General features: G+C 40.9%; 1 protein-coding gene across 4 annotated transcripts in view; it reads left to right on the top strand.

Annotated features, from left to right (window-relative positions):
* LOC136432959 (sialin-like) overlaps positions 1-20999 on the top strand; it is a 33219-nt gene extending 12220 nt beyond the window's left edge. For all 4 annotated transcript variants that reach the window (XM_066424650.1, XM_066424651.1, XM_066424649.1 and 1 more), the window contains 12 exons: positions 203-562; positions 1015-1048; positions 1229-1428; positions 1831-1918; positions 2038-2124; positions 3143-3276; positions 3535-3684; positions 4348-4480; positions 16891-17036; positions 19179-19271; positions 19403-19665; positions 19978-20999. In XM_066424650.1, the coding sequence (XP_066280747.1) occupies positions 245-562; positions 1015-1048; positions 1229-1428; positions 1831-1918; positions 2038-2124; positions 3143-3276; positions 3535-3684; positions 4348-4480; positions 16891-17036; positions 19179-19271; positions 19403-19665; positions 19978-20077 (1746 nt within the window). In that variant the 5' untranslated portion in view covers positions 203-244 and the 3' untranslated portion in view covers positions 20078-20999. The remainder of the gene's footprint in view (positions 1-202; positions 563-1014; positions 1049-1228; positions 1429-1830; positions 1919-2037; positions 2125-3142; positions 3277-3534; positions 3685-4347; positions 4481-16890; positions 17037-19178; positions 19272-19402; positions 19666-19977) is intronic.
* The last annotated feature ends 2382 nt before the right edge of the window (positions 21000-23381 follow it).

Consider the following 23381-nt stretch of genomic DNA (forward strand, 5'->3'; position numbering starts at 1 on the left):
TTGTATACACTCAGGTAAACATGACTGTGTTTGAGAGTATATTATGTAATGTGTTTGTTTTGAAGTTGTTAATGTATTGAGAGATTTTTCAATGAGCTGACCAGAGAAAGTTCTTAGTAAATATCACAACTGTTTTGTTATTGCCAGATATTGTTAGTGTCATGTATTCAGTTTATGCATGTATGAGTCATTCTTGTTTCAGGTGAGCAGTCCCTAGCTGGAATATTCTGGCTGGTCCGTACCGATGGCTGAGCCAGCTGATAAACCTGAAGGCAGCCTGACTGAATCTCCTGATGCAACTGAAGAGTCGCCAGAAGAGATGGAGATGAACGAAATATTCCAGGAGAAGCCGGCCTCCAGTCACGCCATCCACCCTGACGGCAACGAGAGACCCCCCATCAGTCACAGCGTGTTTGGGAAGATCCCAAAGAGATACATCGTAGCGTTCATGGCCTTCCTCGGCTTCTGTAATGTGTACATGTTGAGGGTGAATCTCAGCGTCGCTATTGTTGCCATGGTCAGCAACATGTCCATGGAACATGAGGACGGCACTGTTACTTATGTGAGTTGAATTGGAAGGAGATCCTGTCCCCTGCCTTAATGTTTTGATGCCTTAACATTTTTAATGCTCAAGAACTGGGATCGTCCTTGAGGGAACTCTAGCTAGGGAATCTGTCCTAAGAATTTAGAATTTCCATGTGCTCACTTTTTTGGACATTTTCAGCAGTGGCAATTTTCTTCTAAAACTACACCCTCTCTGGAGAAATCCAGAGTTCACAAATGTCAGACTGCTAAGTGTCAATTCAGTATTCCTGGATAGTGTACTTAAGTACCTGTATTTACTAGACTGAAAGTCATGGGTTCGAAAACTGGTTTTGCTGTCATGTTGTTGCATCAATAATTTTAATTACATACATGTTCATATTTACTTTTTATGAAATGATAGAAAAGAAGATTGAAGGTTTATTAAATATCATGACTTTTGACTGCTTTCACTTTTTTTTAACATCATAGATTCAAGAATTCTACTGGGATTCAAAACTACAAGGTGAGAATAACATGAGCAATCATAGACTGATTTATATGGCAATTTTGTAGCACTTTTGTATACTTAATTGATGGATTTATTGCCAGTCCTTTAGTATGATCATTAGCTTTGATATGCAGTCAGATCTGAACAATAGATGATTCATTGTTTCCCACTCACAGTGTTTTCTGTTGTTGACAGGAATGGTGCTGGGATCCTTCTTCTATGGTTACATAGTCACACAGATCCCAGGGGGGTGGCTGGCCACAAAGTTTGGTGGCAAGGTGCTGTTTGGAGGGGGGATAGCTATGACAGCTCTGCTGACACTCTTCACCCCCCTAGCAATCAGGGGGGGTGCCTACACCCTCATGGGTGTCAGGATAGTGGAAGGACTTTTTGAGGTAATTTTTCACACTGTATCTACTGATCTACTATGAATCTATTGTGACATAGTTACAACATTTTGTGTATTATATATAAAGAAAGGTCCAATCTATAAAGGGAAGGGACTCAGAGTTTTGATAATTTCATTTGTTTTTAAAAGTACAGACCACCAAGCTATCAAGGTCGTAGGGCTTAATAAGCATTGAAATTAAGTAACATTACCTGAAATGTTTATCTTTGTGCTAAATGCTTGTTATGCGTTTCCAGAGCGTGTCACTAGGGGGCATTTGTGTACAACTTTATTGGCCTATCAAAACGACACATTTCACTACTATGACTATTGTACCTGTCCTACATTATCTCCTTTCCATTTCGATCCTGTCTAAGTTTGTTTGATTTCATATCTGTACCTGATACAGGGAGTGACGTATCCATCCATCCATGCCATATGGAAGAACTGGGCTCCACCCTTGGAACGGAGTCAGCTTGCTACAGCAGCCTTCTCAGGTTGGCCTGCATCAGAATATTCTTTTCTACCTTGAAATATTTTACCATGGCTTAACATACATGCTTAGCAGTTTATGGTGTTGAAAGTGTTAATTACTGTCCATTTTTTACCATTGCAGGATCTTATGTGGGAACTTTCCTGTGCCTGCCTATTTGCGGTGTGTTGGCGGAGCATGTTGGCTGGCCTTCTATCTTCTATGTCTTTGGTCAGTATGGGGTTTTGATGGAAACTTCATACTTGTGCACCTCTCCAAACCCTTGATTGACCCGATTCTGGTAGCATTGACTATCTCCAAGTACAGCTGTTGGTGTGTACAGTGAGGTGGACCTTGGGTGCTCTACAGCAAAGCCTGAACCAGATCGATTCAGTAATGTCCTCAGGGCACAGCTTTGTCCTAACACTTCCGGTGATCCGCATGATACATCTAGAAATACTTCCTGCCACATTCCAGGAAAAGGTCAGGAGGAGTAAGCTGACTTTGCACTTTTTTGTAGTATGTAATCGTGTGATAAAGGCAGAGACTTTTTCAAAGGTCTCAAGATGTCTTTTTTATCAGTTGCCCATTCTGAAAAAGCAGCAACCTACTGATAATCACACGTTCCCAGGTAGCTGTTCTATTGCCTGAGGGGATGACATATGCTTCTTAAGTACAGCAACTGACTTAGTGTATTTTCCTCGTAACTTGGATAAGAATTCCCAAACATGTATGTGATATCAGGTGGCGATAGGTGTTTGAATCTGTAGGAAAGTTGCAGCTGATTGGTTGGAATGTTCAGGCTGGTCCCTCGCAGTCATGTGTCTAAAATGTCTGCCAAAGTTTGAAATGATAAAACAAAAGTTGGATGGGGACATGAAAACTTGTCCATCACCTCTACTGTACAGGTTTAAGATAGAGTGAATCTTCAAAGCTGGCCTTGTGTTCCTCAGCCTGACGTCTCCAGCTGCACGTTGCAGGGTGGGACAAAATGGCTGCCATTCCCTCTGCAGAGTTCAGGCCATTTTGCCTCTTGTCTTTATGCTATCCACTCCTGTCACTGATTGGTAAATTCAAGGTGAAACATTTTCAAATGTTGAAGGTAAGGTCAAAAGCAAAGTTAACAAAGGTGGCAGAAATTGATCAAATCTCAGTCTGCATTCTTCATCATGGTGAAATAGATGAAAAAAAAGCCTTCTTAGATCTCTTCCTTTGTGTTTTGCATATTTTCGTTATTAACACTATACAGGTGCTCTGGGCTTGGTTTGGTTTGTTGGATGGTGGTTCATTGTGACAGACTCTCCTGCTACCCACTCCACTATCTCATACCAGGAGCTGGAGTACATCAGACAGACTATCATCGTAGAGGGGGGAGTGGCTAAGGTAAGACAGACATAACAGGTTTTACAGACTCACTGGTTACAAATGTTGTGTTGTGTATGACTGTTTAACATGTATTATAGAAGAAAAAAAACAATTCTACAGTGTGTAACTATACAGCTTTATGAATTTACCTTAAGTTATAGTACATACTGTTTGATTTTTTTCTTCTTCTCCTTAACAATCATGTTTCAATTTGAGAGAATGTATGGGGGTACAATAAAAATCAATTTTGTCCCCTTATATGTGCCACACCTGCAGGAAGGCGCAGTACCCTGGAAGAAAGTGCTGACGTCAGGCCCAGTGTGGGCTATCCTGGTGGCACACTTCTGTGAGAACTGGGGGTTCTACACCATGCTGACCAGCCTGCCTCTCTTCCTCCAGCAGATATTCCACTATGACCTTGATGAGGTGAGGCTCCTAGAAATGACTACATCATATAAGTATGGTAACTTTGATGATGGGGCATGTTTGTAAATAAGAATATCCGACTGTAGTTGTTAGTACTGTAGTTCCCCCTTTTCCTTTTCTTTTGTACTCTTCCCATGTCTATTTTCTTGTCATTCCCTAGCAGATACAGAAAAGAGCTGATAGCAGTCAGTCAGAAGGAAAGATTGATTAAACTTCCTTCGAAATTCCATTTGTGCAGATACCACTTGCTCCCAACCCTTTGTGCGTGCATTCTTTTGGTGTGGTTAATATTTACACTTCACAAAACAGTTGCCAGGGGGCATTCCTACAACTGTTTCCCTCTAGCCTTAACCAGGTACTGTCTGGAGGAATGTCACTTGCAAGTCCAAACTTCCCAAGAAATAAGACCTTCCACCGTCAACATCAACACTAAAGACACATTTGGTACTACTGGCGGTATTTTGCGCCTGGAATGTAAAGTTTGGTTCCTGACTGCTACATGTAGATAGTGGAAGTGTCCTTTCCAAGAAGTAAGATAGGCCTTTATATATCCAGTTGGATGTGTACCCAGTGAAGTTTATGGACATTTCCTGTTGATGATATTGCTTTAAGCAAAGTTGCACAATTCCACAAATATCCAACTCCTGTACTGTTTTACTGCAGGATGGAGTCCTTTCTGCTGTGCCATATTTGGTCATGGCTGTGGTTGTGATGGGCAGTGGCCAGCTTGCTGACTTCCTGCGTCAGCGACAGTTACTGTCCACTACTGCAGTCAGGAAGATCTTCAACTGCACAGGTGTGGTAACATAGCTCCTTTTCTTCTGAAAATTATTTTTCATGCCAGCAAATCTGTAAACTTTTCACTCAACCACATGATATTTAAATTTCATCAACACACTGAATATTTGAAACCCAACTGTTCGTCAGAAACTTGAGGAAAATCACTTCCTTTTGCAAACAATTGACATAGAATCAAACATAAGATGTTCTCTATAATCAATTATGGTACACAGATATCTCAAAGATTTGCTTTCAGCTTTCTAATAGCAACACCTTTTCTATTTTTTTACAACACATGTCTGTGCCAGCTGACAAGCTGGAAATACAATTTCTCGACATTCTATTATGCCTTTGTTTGCAACATTGTAATTTAAATCGAAGTGGTTTTATCAAGGAGGCTTTATCAACCTCCTTGTTTAATGTAGTATTGTGTGTATCTGTGCTATTCTGTTTCATTTGATCTCAAGCAGTCTTATGCTGTTCCAGTATGAGTCATTTGCCATCAAGTTGACTGGAAAGGTTATAAAAAGTTCCTGAACCTATTAATAAAACTCAAAAGTGATAATTGGGCTGTGGGGAAGAATAAAGGAGAGCCCATCACCCATGGACAACATGCTTGTTTGACTCTTGACCCCATAATAGCAGGAATGGGCTGGACCCTGTGTGGACAGTGGCCCATCTCATCATGTTTCACTTGACCTTTGCCCCAGGGTTGTGCTAATGCCCCCATGAAGATGATACCCTCTGCGTAATTCCCCACCTCCAACAGGATATGGACCAAAAATCAATACAGGTTCATCTAGAAACTTGCTTGGACACAAACAGTAATGCCCCACTAAGTGCTGTATGTAGCAGTCTGATTCTCTTTTCTTCTTCAGTTACCGGTACCAGTTGTGGGATTAAGTTAGATAACTGTACTTTACAGTTTGCAGTGTTATATGATTACATGTACTAATAACAATGTCCTCCTTGCCTCATTTGACTAGATTTCTGAAGAACTTTTTTTCTAATTATCAGTTGACCAGATAATGCCCTGCTTCAAGCACAGTCTACTGTTACCTGCTCACTTTGCAGAATTATACTTGATGCTTTCCAGGGCCTATTTCATGATATACTTCCTTCGCTGTTCTGCAGTACTGTGAATAAGCTGGTTATTTTCATATGCTTGTGAAAGTAGTCAAGTTGGCTGATCTGTGAGTGCAGGACTCTAGATCACTCACATACTACATGTAGTAAGACATTGTTTGACTTCTACCCTATGATGAATATACTGACACTGTTTGAGTTCTACCCTGTGATAAGTATTCAGGTTGCATGTGTTGTCTGGAGTCATTGGTTTGTGGACTTGTTACTGGTATACCTGTGGAACGACCACAATACAAATGCTTGCCATCATTTTCCCTCACACGTTACCTCTAATGAGAGAAAAGTAAGACCTCTGACGCTGAGGGATGGTTAGCCAGTATACCAGCATGTAATAAATGAGTTACGACAGAAGTTTTATCCAATGGGATACAACTGCACTAACCTGTAGCAAGACTAATCCTAGAAGAAAGCAGCGGGCTTAGAGCCCAAATCCTGAGGGGGATTATGAAAGCTTTGGGGCAACCGCAAGACACCCAGATGGGCTTTAGGGGCATCCTAGAGATGGTCTTGAAAGGTTTGGGCCTGTCATCTCCGATTATGATATAATATTGTCCACAGTAAAGAGGGATGGGGGAGAGGAGTGATAGATATGCAAGTCAGGAGAGGGATCAGGCCGGCCACTGCGGCAGGGTTCTAAGTTTCCAAGGAACATCCTCAGAGATTTGGCTTGGTCTTAAAATGGTCAGGTTTGATTAAACTAGGAGGGCAACTTCCTGGTCTAATACCAGGGTACAGAGGAATAGACAGGCTTACTGGGGGCACGGATGGCAGGATAAGGCCAGAACTTAGGTCTTCAAATCTCTGGGGCTGGGGCTGTGTAGAGAGCAGCAATTTCTATGGGGAAAGAATCTTGACATCTTGTCATGACATCCCTGTGGAAGCTACATGTCAAAATGCATCGTTAAACTTTTCCTTTTTATTGTAACCACAAAAATTAATGGCCGAGCATGGGAAGACCATACTTCATGACTGACAGCTGCAGAAGAGGATTAACCCCAAGTCTGTTATATCACATATTGTGGCACCTCGGCCTGCCCGGTGAGAAGTGTTTCCTCCTTCAGTGGTCACCCACACATCCATGACGCCACAAAGCTTTAAGTCACAGATCCCTAAGTGACAGCCTTAATGAAGTCTTGAAAGGCCAGGCAGGATTTACCCTAATCTGGCAGTGCATTAATGTTACCGTGGTGTATTAACTCATAGCTTCTGATGTCATCTGTCTTCTCCTTGTGGTCATTAAGAAGAAACTGATCGGACAATCAAAACTCTGCAATTTGGGGAAAGTTAATTGTCTCTTATTTAGATAACCTGAGTATGTTTAACCCAAACTTCACATGCTTATGTAGGATGTTGTGGTTTCTATTCTGCATTCTCAACGCAGACTTACAGACATGTGTTAGCACACTTCTGCCATTGCTAATGGATATTGTTGGGTTTTAGATGTACTTTAGGTCATGGATTACTAGAGGAACATCCTACTATGCATCACCCAGGAATTAAACTTCACCAAACTGTCCCCAAATGGTCATTACTTTTGTCTACTGGGACAGGGGAAATCCATGTCAGTGCACTCTGACGACATTCAACCCTTGTTAACGACAGCTGAAGGGGGAATTTCCACTGATATATAACAACCAAAGGAAAGTGGCTGTCTCCAGGAGGACTTGATCAAACTGTGGAGGATTACCCCCTAATCCCTCCATCCATCCCTCTGCAGGACCTCACACTACATCAGGGAAGTTTCTGTCTCCACACAGTCATAACTGATTAAGTGGTCAGTGATACTTTCTCATTAATCTGGCTTGGCAGGGACTTTTGCTGCAGGGATGAGGCAGGGAGGATTGCCCTAAGACTATACCTTCACACCTCATCTGGGATGACATATGGTGGGGGGAAAATTGGCTCCTTGGGGGGAAGGTTGGGGGACTAATGATATATCATAGCTACAGTGTCATACACTCGTCCTCTATGCTGCCACCTCTTTGTAACGCGGAAAAAAAACAAGTGTTTTTGTAAAAAAGACATGCAACATAGTACAATCCACATCGGGCCATGTAGACTTGTGTCTATAGTAGTGATCTCTTGAACTGTATCAATTTAGTTACACTTACGGTATATGTGTTTCAAGCAGATGCAATGTCTTGTACATGTATATTTTACAAGTAACTACAACAGAACATTTGCTGCAAACAATTGTTGAGAAGCTTTCCATGATAAATAATGTAAAGACTAATACTAAGGTATTTCTCCCAACTTAAGTCTCAAGTGTCATGAAGGGGAAAAAGTGTGTCATACAAAAAAAGTGCAGTGCATCCTTGTTCTTAAATCTAGTGAGCTTAACACACCAGACTTGATTGCCTAACGTCGTGACCAGGAGGATTTTGAGTTGGCAGAGTTGATCCAATCCTCAGCAGTGATTTTTGAAGTATCCTCACCTTTTGGGAGATGTCATGGCAGAGGTGTGTATCGTGGGCGAAGCTTAGCTTATATTGAATTAAGACTAAATCTAATGTAAGCTCAGTGATTAATTTCAGATGTCACCATCAGGGAATATTGGAGTTAAGAGTTCTTACAGCAATCTTTTAATTAATAGTGGTCTGTATGATTGATTGATTAATTGATTGAGGAAAGGATGGTCAGCTAAAGTAATTACTGTAGCTGGTAGATCTGCCACTGGCCATGGAAAACACCGATATGACAAATGAGTTTTCATCAGTCATCAAATACACATCTACATTTTATTGTACGATCAACAGTTTTCAAGTGGTGGCACTGAAATTCTATCAGACAGACTTGTTTGGAGTTATATTGACGGGAAATGAAACTACAGAGTGAGGAGGGAACTACTCAATATTAAAAGTAAAAGAGGATTTAGAACATTCTACTTTGTGAAGCTTCCAGCTGATGTTTGCATTTATGCCGTATTTGGGTAGCAGAACCTACAACCAAAATCAAGACTGCACAGTCTTACTCGAATATCAGTCTAGACAATCCCTCCTTGGTGTACACATGTACAATATTGATTTCAGAAAAGATGGGCACTGATACCGCATCCTTTTTAGAAGCCCTGTGTCAGCAGTATTCAAAAGACGCCATTACACAAGGTCAAGTCCAGTAAAGGAGGCCTCACAGTAACTTTGGCACTTAATCAATGGGAGGTACAGGGGCTCTATTTGGAAATTAGTAGTTAGAGAGATTTCATGCTTGCCTTCAAGATTTTTTAGTCCAATGCTTCATTTCATTGGGTTCAACCACTTTACTTTCAGCACCAGGGACAGATGACATCCTTCACATGCTACCAATTTCAATTTAACTGTATTTATTTTGCCAACAGATCACACTCAGGTAAATGACCTGTTTCTTTGTGTGTACCACACAATGTGTAATGCACCATTGATTGTAATTTTAGTTTATTTCAGCAGTGAGTCAGGCTAGAAAATTGCCAAGTTGCTGTAAACGTAATCAGCATCATCAATTAGCCACATGCCATAACACAGAGTAGGAGAATCCTTTAATTAGAAAAGTTCAGATAATTTTCTTGCAAGTTTTGTAATATGTGGCCTGTCTACTGCTTACAGGTATACTGCCCAGCTTGTAACCCTCGGGTAATAGTGTTGACTTCAGTGGAAACCTCCAAGACCCTCCCGTGCCAACTTCTCATCCTGTGAAGCCTAAGTAATGGTCCCTCAGGCCAGTACCTTTGGGATACATTTCTCCACACGAGTATTTTGATAAGCCTTTGCCCCAGTTCCAAGTTCCCAGGACTCTCGTTTACCCGTGCTTCTAGCTTTAGAGTACCATGTAATGAGATAGCTACGGGTCCCCATCCCCTTATTAGCCTTCTTTGCTTATCTTCCTGTACTGCCATATAATCCTCATTACCTGTGTCCATTGATCATCCTCCCCTTCCAACAAAAGTACATGTTGTTGTGTCCTGTTATCTGGCCTCCCATTTGTTTCAATATCCCTCCTTCTCCAGGGCTGAACCCATCACTGTGGCAGGGCTAGTTTTGTCCTTTGGGGGCTAATTACCTCTGTTTGCTGTGAAGCTAGATGGTAATGAAAAGATCTGCCTTGCACTTGGACTTGAGTACCTTTGCCTTTGAGTGGATAACCATGATTTATACTATATGTATTTGAACTTGCTGGCAGCTTGCATCGTTTGCTTCCTTCCTTCATCTATCTTTTTGAATGGACTAATCCAAGGAATATTGTCCAGCCATATCTTAATATTAAAACCTTAAATATTGTGTTGGCATCTAGGACGACTATGATTTGCTTGCAATGAGGCAATATAAGATATAAAGCACCTATCACTTCTAACACAACAAGAACACAGCATATCCATGGCAAAAGGTACCAGAAGTTTTGCTATAGTACCAATGTTGGCCACCAGGAGAATTGACCTTGACGATCGGGTCCACAACACCTACCAACACACCAAATATGAATGCAATCCATCCAGAGGTTCTTAAGTTCACAAGCACACACACACACACACACACACACACACACACACACACACACACACACACACACACACAAACAAACAGAGTAAAAACTATACCTCCAATTTTCATATGACAGTTGGAAACTGTAGTATCCTCTGGTTGAAGTCAAATCTTATAGGATGAATTATTTTTGTTAGATCAAAATCTACCCTGCCGATTCAGAGTAACAAAACTTTGTTGACTAAGAAATTCATGGAAGGTACTTGAAAGTTGAAGACTGTAATTTCATACCCAGCTGTTGGCAAGATCATGTTTTAAGCAATTGATTTATCAGGGAACGCTAATGAAATGTGACCTCCAGGAATATGTAACACTTTTATTTATGTGTTTGGTGATTAGGAAGAAAGAGTATATGTTAACATGCTGTTCTGGTCACTTTTATATATTCAAAGTTGGGTGATAGGGTCAGTAATGGACTGATTCTTCAGTCTGGCCTCGTTCAAATGTCAAATACATCGCACTAATCCAAACTGCCCACTACATAATGTCTCTGAGACATGGAGGAAAGCAGTGTATCCACGTAGCTTACTGTCCATGTGACATGCATATGGATTGAGCCCTTAGTAACAGTCACCCAAGAATTATAACACAATCTACTAAAGTGAAACGACCCTCACGTAAAGCCCCTCACGGCACCCAAGGGCACAGCGAGCAACTCCCAAGGTAAATCTCAATTTTCCCTTCCATTTACCTGCAATTATCCCTTACTGTTCTGCCAAGGTCAGAGGTTCTTGTGAATCACTATACTGTATAGCCTTCATTACCCACTATTAACCCGGGCATATATAATACGTGAGGGTTAATGTGTGCAGTCAATGTACCGCGGCCAAGAGTGACGGCTGATTGTCCCAGAGTATCCGTTCCCCGCACCTGAGGGCCAGTTGGCCGTAGCAGTGGACAATTGGTATTGGTCCGGTGAACAATCCATTCAGGAAACTGTCAGGAAGTGTGGGCCAGCTCTGCGGTCAGAGCCAGAACACAGGAGACTTTGCCTGCCAACTTTTCCCTCTGGCTAATTGGCATGAAACTTTTCTGGTCATGTGATGGACAGGCATACAGAAGCAACCTTTTTTGAACTTTCAGAGTGATATCAAGAGATTAGCCCTCTGGTTTGTGGTGAGATTGTTTTATCCAATGTTCAATTGTATATTTTGTTGTGAGCATAATTCTCACCTTCCTCGAATATATGACACATACAATGTAGGTAATGATAGAAACTGCTTTATGTAATAGCTGTCTTGTTTCTTGGTCATCTTACACACTAGCATCCACCAGGCAGAGAGAAGCTTGTGTTGAAAATTGATGTCAGTGCAACAAATTTTTTGCCTTTTCTAAGCAAATGCAACAGCTGGCTTAAGTTGTTAATATAAGAGTATGAAGAAACATGGGGACAATTGTTAGTTAGGAAAGAATGCTAACCATGCATCCTGAGCAGCAGTGGAATACTGCAGGCCCTTCGGGAGCAAATTAAGGAAGGGAAGAGTGGAGGATACAGAGACAAATGGGTATCCTGGGGGTGAAGAACAGAAAATAAGAAGCAAGGTGGGACAAATGGACTGACCAGTCAATTTGAAAGCTCATTAGAACAGACATACCAAGCTGAGAAGTGGTCATGTAAGGACAAAGACACATCCCTGCAACCCTGTAGTTGAATAAAAATAGAAAAAACATCTCTTTCTTGTAATGTTGCATGACAGAGGTCATGTAGAGACAGAATCAAGATAAACCTTGTTATGGGTAGAACCATGGTCAGGAAATAGGGTCTCCACCTTAATTAGGAAGATCTGTGAGCCCCTAGACTCTGTGGTAATTAGAAACTACAGGCCCATTCTGGAAATGGTTTTGAGACACAAGGAAGACTTTTGAATGACAAAGAATTGTTTCTCTGAAGGGGAAGTACGTTTATTGGTATGGGACACATTTGCCATGTTGGCAAGGTGAAGTTTATATTGACATGACTGATGGTAATACTGCAACAGAGTTGTAAGAGGTATGCTGTAGTTTTGTGCAGAATTCAAGGAACAGTCTTCTTCCTGTATTCACATGTTGCCAGGGCAAAGTATTCCAGTATATGTATCAAAAAGTTTTAGCTCTCACATAACTACATCATTTGTATTTTTACTGCCATCTTGCCACATTTCAACAACCCAATTAGAACATAACCAAGCCAATTTTACACTACAAAACGCCCTGTACAAATGTGCAAATGATGTACTACTTTGGGTAAATACAAGAAGCTCCTTCCACTCTAAGTTGTGAGATCAAAAAGTCGATTTGACATGTGCCTCGGTAACTAACACTTCAGGAAAGGGAAGGGAAGAAGGTACTTAAATCCTATATATACTAATTGGTGCACTACACAATAGACCTGCACATTGCTTTTGGCTTGTTAATCTGCGGATCAGGAGTGAAACCTTCGTAGAGCTTGCCACAAACTTCCTGTCTTCTTTTTCTGGTGAATATCAGAATTCAGCCCAGAAAGAATTTTTTTTTTCAATTCAAGATTCAAGATTTATTTATTGAACTTCGCAGTGAGATCACTGAATTACATTCAATGTATAAATAACATTGTAAATGCTTTAACAACTTACAATATTGCACATTTCGTTGAAATGATTAAAAGTTTAAAGATTATTTCACATTTCACCTTGCACGGAATAGATAACACAGACATATACATGTATTCCACATAACTTCAATAAAATAATATGTAAGCATAAATTACACTTCGTTTTTTCTCTTCGATTGACTGAAAACAGGGGCATTATAAATGGTAGCGGCAAGCTGCTCATGATGAGAATCATTGTCCAAACTTATTGAGCAAGTTACACATGTATGTGATGGGGGAGTTGCTATATCTGTTTGTTCTTGCTTTAGGGCAGTTCAGTTTCTTGCTGTTTCTAGTTACGCGGCCAGAAACCTGAAGTCTGGTCGCTGGCTGCCAGTCTCTGTACTCAGACTCTAGCAATGTCCTTGCAAACTTGAGGCAGAGCTGCTCCTTCTCTCTGCAAGAGTTACCAGTCCCAGGCAGTGCACACGGGTAGTCTGAGTTCCCTAAAATGATACGGCACGCCCGCTTCTGGATTCTTTCCAGTTTTTCAGCTTGGATTGTGTCAGTCCTGGTGACCAAGCAGGTACCGCATACTCCAGAATGGGCCTGACATAGCCCGTGTAAATCGTTGTCAGGTCAGCTGTAGACAAGGCGAACTTCTTTAGCCGTTTAAGGAAATAAAGCTTCCTCGCTGCTAAACATAACATATAACTAACTTGTTGGTCCCAACTGAGATCGTTTTGCATACAAAGTCCGAGATTTCAAGCAGGGAATTATAAAGAATTTTTAAACTCAAAAGTTGTATGGAATGCTAATAAAGTTAAATCCCATGAAAGAGCATGTTAGAATCACACCGGCACTTTGTCTGTGCAACATTAACACGCCTTGTGGACAACCTACTTACATCACAGGACTGGTACCAGGAAATGTCAGTCTTATCTTTGTGTCAGTTGTTACAGTTTCCTTCCTTCTGCCCTCCTTATCTGCTCCATGTATCAGACTTTTGAGACCAGTATTTGGTGGGTACTACAGAGATAACACTACAGATATGTCCCCCTTGCACAGTTCCCACAGATTGGAACCTGTAGTGCTGGATCGAAACAGTTGCTTAATGGCTGCGGTGGGGTCATTATGACTTGCATAGGTCAAGTTACTTTAATTGAACAACAAATTTTTTGTGACCCCGGAGCTTTCCCAGTCACTCCCTCAGGGTCAATGGACATGCTAGGCTGAAATGTCAGAATACTGTGGCCCACCAGGCCCTATGGGCTAGTCAGCAAAATGCAAAAGAAATTTGCAAGCCATTAGATCATTGACCCATATAGCTTGCCTGCTCTTTAAAATGCTAACTTAATTCAAGTGCTATAATAGTGGTACGGTTAGTTTGTTGCCATTTCTTATGACCTAAAACAAATCAGTTTAAAGTTTTCCAATGATTTTTAGAGGTTGTCAGAAAAGAAATTATGTACATAAATACGCACACACACACACACACACACAGTAGGTTGTGATGATTCTTGTTCTTGCAGGTTATGATGGTTTGTTGATTACTCCAAAGCAATATTTAGTTGCAAGATATAGCCTGATAGGACTTTCAAAGAAATGTTGACTATACAATCAGCATGTCCCTGTGGTCCAGCTGTGATCATATTTATATCAGGACAATGAGTTGGATGTCTGAAGAGAATTTTCATAATAGGACTGTATGTTCCAAATGAATTGCACATTTTCTCCACATTATACTTCATTTGATAAAAGTACTTAGTCTAGTAACCTCCATCCATCTCAATGGGAAATTGATTTTTTGAAATTGGGAAGGAAGATCACTCGGTCTATCATTTCGAAATCACGTTAACTTGTGCTTATGAACATGTGTGCGATGTTGTTTTTTCTCAACCTTGGAAGGTCTGGAAATAAATCCGGTTGACCAATTGGCAAGAACTTTGTTCATGAGCAACCATTTTCCCTTAATAAGACAATCCAATCAAGTTTCCCAGATGGTAACGTACTCAGGCCAGGAGTGGATTAATGCTGTTTGCTAATCTTGTGTGTTCATCACTTTGAGCTAACTATCCCGGGCTCTGGTTCTTTATGGGTCCAATAAGTCGTAATTATGGGGCAAGCAGCGGCGGAGAGATAGCGGAAACTGGCTCAGGAGCGGCAACTCTGCTACCAGGTGACAGCTATTGATCAGGGGCAGAGCAAAAACCGCTTAGACCAGCTGTAATGCTGACAAGCAGATTTCCTGCATATCGGTGGAGTAAGGAAGCCGCTGCTTTACTTGTCTTATTGGGAGGGGAAAATCAATGCTGTTATTCCACAAGATCAAAGGCAAATGTCCGATGAAGACAGGCAATTACGCCTGATATTGCACAGCAGAGACAGGGAGCCAGAGCATGCCTTCCCGGGGACAAGCTTCAATTAATGGGGTCCTGTTCTAATGAATGGAAATGTCGAGGGGAAATGAAAACATGTTCAATGGGGGAACATGTCCGATAGCACTGGGTGGGCAATCGAAGGCTATTGATCCCCACGCCCCGGCTAATGCAGGAGAGATTGGGCAGGAGTGGTTGTCTGTTGATGGGAAGCCATCTGTGAAATCTGCCGATGCAGGAATGGGTTCTGGAAGTGAACAAGGTAGGTCTTAATGCAAAGCCCCATTGTATCAGGTGCAGCCGGGATTAAGGGCAGAATGAGGGGAATTACAAAAGTCAATGTGCAAGTGGAAGAGCAATGCATTACAATGGTTGATGACTTCCATACAGTGTGGTCTGCAGTAGGTTATTACAGGGAGGTGGGTCCCTGTTAAAGCCCTGCACTTTGATAAAGTCATTTTTCTACAGACATCTTGGAATCAAAGAAACAATATAGGTGATTAGAGATGTCCAAGAAGAAGTAAAAATAGCATCTGTTAAAACTTAAATGATCTCATTTTGTCTGGATATTTTAGTGTGGATTGGTCTGGAGAATCTTTTACAATTTCCTGTCATTGCAGATAAGTCGACCAATTGGCAAACTTACAACAAGACATAAAGTCCCCCCCCCCCCAAAAAAAAAACCCCACAGGTTCTTCCAATATCAAAAAGACTATAACACTGACTAAAGAGAGATGCATTAGTAACCTCCCTCTGGTACAAATATTGGGGATGTCATAAGATCAGTGTGTGTTATAACTGTTACAGCACAATAAAGAAGAAATGACATACCTTGTGCTCTCCTTAACCAATTCATTCATTCATGCATTCATGTCCCAATAATGAGTATACATATTAGCAAATACAAACTTGTACTTATCAACTTTCTCATGTTCCATGAACAGAATGTTTTCAGTTTGTTTTTCCATCACTCTTTTTAATCATCTTTGCCACAAAGTCCCAGTTCCCCTAGCATGTCATTTGAAAAGTTCCCAGCAGAAAATAAGCATCACAGATAAAGATGCTATATCCAATATATTTTCCTCCTTTGCTGCCAAACGTTTAGGTCAATCTAAATGTTCACTTCTCAATGCTAAGTTGAGAAAAGTTCTGTGCACTCATCAGGAGTACATTTGATTCTAAAAATCGATCTTTAAGGATTGAGGAGCAGTGTGTAATAAGTAACGGCTTTAAAATGTTTCCTGAAGAGTTTTCTCCCCACTTGACTGTGAACTGAGAGTACTCAAATACAAGAAAAATTTCCACTTGTAATCGTACCCAGCAGGTCAAGACTGCATTTTCTTCAGTCAACAGGAGAACCTGACTTTGAATCAGCTTGAAGTTGAAGGTAGAGAGTACAGGTTAAGTGTGTTGGAGTGCTTACACCAATAGTGACGTACGTTTGTACATGTATAATGCCCTTCCTTCAGTAAGCAATTACTTTTGAATTAACTTTTCTCCAACTTCCAAGGATACACACATTAACAAGTGGTCTTTTCCAGATGACCAGGATCTATGCTATGTCATAAAAAGGGTTTTCCATCTCTTTTCAGCAGATGAGCTAAACAGATGGCCACCCTTCACCAACACACCAGTCAATGCTGCACATCTCCTGGTTGTCATGATGCTTCTCACCTTCAAAGACGTTTCATGTTATTCTCAGTTTTGATGATATCTGAGTCACTATCACTTGACAACTTAACTGATGTGCTCTGCCTCCCCAAGTTTTCATGTCAAGCAATTTAAGACAGTAAGTGAGTAATATAGACTTTGCTCAATTCTAATGAGTTTTTTCTTCATTCAGCCTTTGTGATTCAGGCCATCTTCATGACAGCGGTGGCCTTCACACAGGATGCAGTGGCAGCCATATCATGTCTGACTGTTGCCATTGGTGTAGGAGGGCTGGCATGGTCGGGCTTCAGTGTCAATCACCTGGACATAGCTCCACAGGTAAAGTCATTTATAAAATCACAATACATTCATATCATTGCAATTCTTTGGTTTTTCTTTCAAACTGAATCCAAAGTGCACTAATAAAAATGGAAAAAAAGTGGTTGACATGAAAGGTAGGTAAACAATAGAGTTGGTTAATTAAGAAGGAAAACATCACAAACTAATTATTCTGAACATAATGAATGTAACACATGTTTGATTGCTGTAAATATGAAGGATATCGTTCTATTACATTTAATTGTCCCATCCTATATGAGGCTACTTTAAAAGCATCCAATTTGTTTTCTGGGTTTATGGACGCATCTCTTTGTTTAGGGAAGGTCAGTTTCTTGGAAACCACAAGTGGTCCTTCAAAATAACCTGCCCTGCATGTATTTTCTTTAACAGCTTTTATCTCTCAGATGTATTGTAATGAGTTAGCAATTTCGAACCCCATTTCTGTGTCCAGCTGTGAAAATTGTATTTATTAATAGAGAACAGGGGAAAATGTATTTATAGGGTGTGGTCTGTAACAGATGGAAGTGGCTATCATTTTTTGTATCATCATGGTAGTATGGTCTTCCATGAAATATTAATAATGCAATCACTCGGGATTTTCAAAGAAATGGGCAAATTGGGGCCAGGAACAAAGGAAGTGATCACAATGAGGATATGCAAGCTTTGTTCAACACTTTTGACCATGAATAATTAGCATCCATCCATACCATGTGCAATTGAGCATAATGTGATGGTGTCACACTTGTTGCACCTGTTTGATATCATGTGGAAGAAACTGCTATCTCCTGTTCTTAATTACCACAAGTATGCATTGTTAACAGTGTTATGAAAAAAATGAAAATAAAAGATACCGGTACCCAAATCTTCCAATGTCTGATGGCATGAGCAGGGTTGCAAATAGATGTAAACACTGTGAAAAATAACTACAATAGTCTTGATATCATTGTTTAGTATTCTATGCATAAAATTACAAACCAACATTCTCATACACCCTAGCAATAGCCTTTTAGCCACCAGCTTTTAAGCAACAGTGCCACAATTTGTTGTCCATCAACAAAAGCTCAACTGATCTGAATAAAACTGAGGAATATCAAGTGTGTAGTCTTATTTACAGGACTGTTAAGTGTCTTGAATAAAACATGTTTTCATTTTGTAAATTGATCGCTGATTGTAGTCCATCCAACAATGATGTCAGTTTGTGATGATGCAATGTGTCATGCATGATGGCTTCCTGGGGAGAAAGGTCAATGATGTCTGGGGCTAATCCTGTTAATGTCATTCTTAAGTATGAAATGAAATAGGCGGGTGTTGTATTGTTGCATAAATGATGAGGTTTGGTGGCCCTCATTATCTGAAAAGAGCAAGTGAAGGAAATGGCATCTGTTTATACTTTATGCATTTGACAACATTATTTCAAAAGGTAATAGGTTGAATTCATGAATTAGGCCCACTAGAAACAAAGTAGAATGCAGTAGCGATAAACATGTGATGTTTGATACAGTAAAACAGTTTGATTAGGGAGCTAGAACAAGATGGCAGTCAAACTAGTCAACATGAAACTGTTGTTCGCACATGGCTGATAGGGGGCATTGCTTGTCCAAACTCACAATTTTCTGTCAGAATATCATGATCACCAGAATTCTAAATATGTATAACAGATGTTGACTGTTCTGTTCTGTAAGATTATGTTACTGCATGTACTACCTACTATTTGCTTTGAAAAGAGGAATGGAGATCTTTTCAATATTTTGTGAAATTATGCCTCCAATCAACATGATGAGTACAATGCAGCAGCATGGCAATATTGAGGGACCAAGTTTGGGTATATTTGGTAGGAAAATGTGTCTCCTAGTCGATATGTCCCGACCAACATACTGTACAAGCAGCTATTCTGAGGATCCAGAGTTTTGAGTCACTATGGCTTCTCTTTTCTTTGCAAAGCTATAATATTGTACCATCATTTTCAACAGAATCTAGCCATCTGCTGTCAATGGCAGGAAAATGCTGGTCCAATGTTATTGTCTGTTCCAGTAATGGTAGTGTCCTTGATCTCTACTCATGTGTCTGAATCAGCCTGAATGAGCTGTCGTGTATGATGTTGGCAGGTCTTGCTTTTGATAGATTGTACATGTTATTTTACAGTATGCCAGCCTGTTGATGGGTGTGTCCAACTGCATAGCAACCATCCCTGGTATCGTCAGCCCCTCTGTGGTGGGACAGCTTGTGCAGCAAAAGGTCAGAGGTCACAAAGACCCTTTCCAAAGTTTTCATTTGAGTTATTTGTGAAGAAGAATCTATAATGTATTATATCAATGTAGATCCTGTTCATCATCAGGTTACAGCTTGTTCCATCTTCTCCCCTCCAGCTTGCCACAGAGTGGGAGATGGTGTTCTTCATCGCTGCAGGAGTCTACCTGTTTGGTGCTATCATCTACGCAGTCTTCGCATCAGGAGAGCTGCAGCCCTGGGCAGAGGGTAGTGTGCAGTATGTGCTGTGTTCTGATGAGGACTACTCTGAGGCAGATAAAGAGGGGATGATACAAGATGAAGAAGAGGAGGAGGATGTGAGGAGGGAGACTGGTGATGGAAAAGAAGACGACAAAGAGACTTCAGACTCAGATTTTGTCAAGTGAGGGCTCTTTGAAATTTTGTTTCATTTTCCAAAATGTTACTCCTTCTTTTTATTTGTTGATACTAAACCACAGCCCCAAATCACATCATTTCCATAGTCATTCCTGGCTTATTACACCATTCATATGAAGAGCCCTTTGGTTTAAACCACCAGCTATAACTTTTCCAAGTATTTCTTTTTTTTCTTTATCTGCTTATCATTTCATATCGTTTTATTACAATGTTTGGTCAAAACATACTGTCCATATTTGCAGCCTCTCTTATTTCTTGCCTGTGACTTTAAGTTGTTTTTCTTTTCATTGTTTCTCAGTTTGGAAAATGAAACTGATCCAGAAGATATGGTTGAATATGGCACAGCTCCAAAAATGACTGAAGAAGAGGCAAACCAATCATCAGAAGAGGAGATTTAAAGGGACCAATCCTAAACATTGTTGCAACTAGGATTATGGAACCTACTTTGTTTTATCTATTGTGCTGTTTCAAAGAGCTCCGTGACATTAATGCAATGATGATGTAATGTTATGATTTTATCATTCAATAGTTTATGGCTTTATATGTTATTTATTCATTTTTGGTTATAGATGTTTTATTGTTTTATGAGGAAATAGCTTTTGTTTATTTAAGTAAAATGATAATTTTGACATGTAGTGTTTTATTGTGTTTGCTCAGTAGATCTTTGTTCCATGTTGTTACAATGAGACTTTTATACTTTCAATGTAACAATTAAGCTGATTTTCCCAGTGACAGAGAACAGCATGTCACGTGGCAATTAGGAACAGATCACATGTGAAGATTATACAGGCAGGACAAGGAACCTGTATCATTCACAAGAAAAGATGTAGCTGTGCAGCTGCTACTCAGATTTTCAATGCACACTTCGAAATCAAAGGAGCCCGGATCTACAGTCATTTCCTCATCCTTATAAGTGGCTTATTATAATGTTTACTATTCACACCCAGCCCGTTTTTTTTTTACCATCCTTCTACTTGATATGGTTATTCTGCTGGCCACTCTTTATCAAATGTATTTTGGGCAATTCTATTCATGATAAATGGGTCTTCTACAAAGATCACTGCATCTTCTGCGCACCTGTTTAGTCAGTCTAAAGTTATTGTCTGATGCTAGAAAGTATATCGTAACTGTAAAAGAAATATTGTTGCAGACCAAACATGTTTATGTTGCTTTGTTGTGCTGCTGATGTGTCAATGTGGCATTTCAGTGAAAATCAACTTGTAACATTCCATATAGCAGAGCTCTTTGTTATAGATGTTCCACTACATTTTAATCAAGAAAATATATCATGTGACATGTAAATGTACTTCTGTCAAATCAGATGTTGTTTTCTGTGATGCTTATTTGTCTATTTTAGCCTACACGTTTCATTCATGAGTAAGATGTGTTATTCAGCACCACGGACAGATACAATGTATTAACTCCGACAGCGTAGTTGCCTTAGCCCCGTTTTCTCGTGTCCGTCCGCGCGCGCTTTACACCCACACTCAGGCAGTTGGTGACCAGAAATGCCTTTGTCTATTAGTTGAAGCCTTCTTTCCCACCAATATCCCTTCCTATTCGCTCCTCTGTGCCTTCTACTCCCCAACCACATCACAACAGATTCAGCAATGGTTCACCATGGCTTCCGAAAGCTCCATCAGTCAGGGGAATCAGGTCAATCGTGTTGAAGGCCAGTACTGTTATGGTCTACTCAAAGAAAATGTAGATATTTGCTGTTTTCTTCTTCTTTTTTTCTTAAAGTCCAAAGGAGATAGAAACGTTGTGGACACCTGAAGGCAAAAGCAATGGTGGGAATACTGATCTATGGCTTGGTTTGTAGAATGTATTGTTCCATTGCTGCCGCAGCCAATATTATTAACACCGTGTTGTAGAGAGTCTGTTTCCCGGCCATTTCTGTGCACCTTGCTTGGCTCGGTCATCCCGAACGTTCTTACAACACGATGCGATAAGGGCGTTCTAATTATCACGGTAGATCGGAACCTGTCAGTAAAAGGTACATAAGAGTCTCTGACGCAGATGTAGCGGCCCACTAACGACACTTGATTGATGACACACGAACAAATGTCCTGATGGTCCTGATACGGGCGTTCGGAAACGACTCCACCTCCATGTTTATCGTGCAGAATGGGATAGATTTGCCGGGCTGTATGCTTTGGTAGCGGAGATTAGCCGCAATCGGAATTGTCTGTTGTTGCTGGGAGATGGAATCGGGGAGGAAGATATCCGTGCAGCTGACTGTGGTTGTTGTGGAGATCGATGGCCGGAAGGGTGCTAGGTCATGGGAGCCGCCCCAGCTGACCAACACAGACAAACTAGTAGTCGTGAGCGGCGACTGTACAACTATGACAGATGCCAGACAAAATGGTCTGTAGTTTAAAGGTCTTAGAGCATTAAACAAGAAGTAAAGACCTGTCTGATAACCCAGTTAGTTTGTTAAGGAAAATGGCAAGTAGCAGAACTCGATAAACGCACAAAAATGAGTCCGCAGGACTTTAAACGGTAGGAACTACAGCATCTTTCTCGTGTTTTTATCATACATTTAGTACTAGAGTGTTGTGTAAGAGTTCTTCCTAATCAATGAATGATCGTCATCTGATGATCCCGATCTCTTGCAAGCGAGAGGCATCCCGATTCACAGCTGTTATCTAACGCCCTGCCACACATATAGCCGGCCAAGAGCTCCTGACCTTCTCCAGATCATAGCTGGGAGTTAGTCGTGAGCAAGGTCATCTGTGGTTGGAAGTTGGTCTGCGATGTTGTATGATAATCTTTAACAGTCGTCTGTACCAGTATGAATTTTGACAAATCAGACTTGGGAAAGTCATATCAGAGTACCGAACTAGAACTAGAATTGGATGCCGGATTCTACGTAACCTCCAATTAACTCAGCGCCGACCTTGGTTGGGAGATGTCGAGAGTATACTCGTGAGAAGGTCCCGAATATGTGACAGGAGCTTAAAAGACTAACTGTAAGGCACTCCTTGTTAAAAATGAATACTTGATTAAAGTTGGGGGGGGGGTGTGAAAAGATAGATGTAAAGAAAACGACTTACTGCATTCTGCAATGAACGGACAGACAGTCGCTAAACTTTAAACATTTCCATATTGATGTGCACCAAATACCCAGCAGTCGTTCTTTAGACGATCATCGCGTTCTCAAAACTTCGTATAATCATTTCATTCTTTCACCTATTTTTGCTTACTTCAACATTTTAAGCCATAATCAACCTAAGGTAAAGTTAATATGTCCTGAAGGCTGGTCCGATGGTCCGTGGGCCCCTCTTGTCATAAATCCCCACCCTGCACGCCATTCCGCCGGCTTACAGCTCATGATGGGACCTCCAAACTTGGAAAGCCGTTGATGGATGAAGCCGCCATTGGTCAAGACCGGCCGCTGATTGATCGCCTGGATACTGGATCTTTGATACCAGTGAAAAGGAGCAGTGGGAGAGAACTCGAGACCGTCGGCAGGGGGGGAAAGCTACGAGGGAAACTTTTGCGACATCCGAGACATATGGCCGGGAGTTTCACTGGCCGTCTCATCTATTATTGATGTGGATGTGATAATCACTCTGGGCAAAAGGCACCGACATAACAATCAGACTTGTCAGGTAACGTGACCCCTCTTCTGATAGAAGCTATCACGCGCAAGTCTTGGTTATGGACACATATATTATAGATAGCGTGCCGACAGCTCGG

This window comes from Branchiostoma lanceolatum, chromosome 4 (genome assembly GCF_035083965.1).
Source record: "Branchiostoma lanceolatum isolate klBraLanc5 chromosome 4, klBraLanc5.hap2, whole genome shotgun sequence".
NCBI lineage: Eukaryota > Metazoa > Chordata > Leptocardii > Amphioxiformes > Branchiostomatidae > Branchiostoma > Branchiostoma lanceolatum.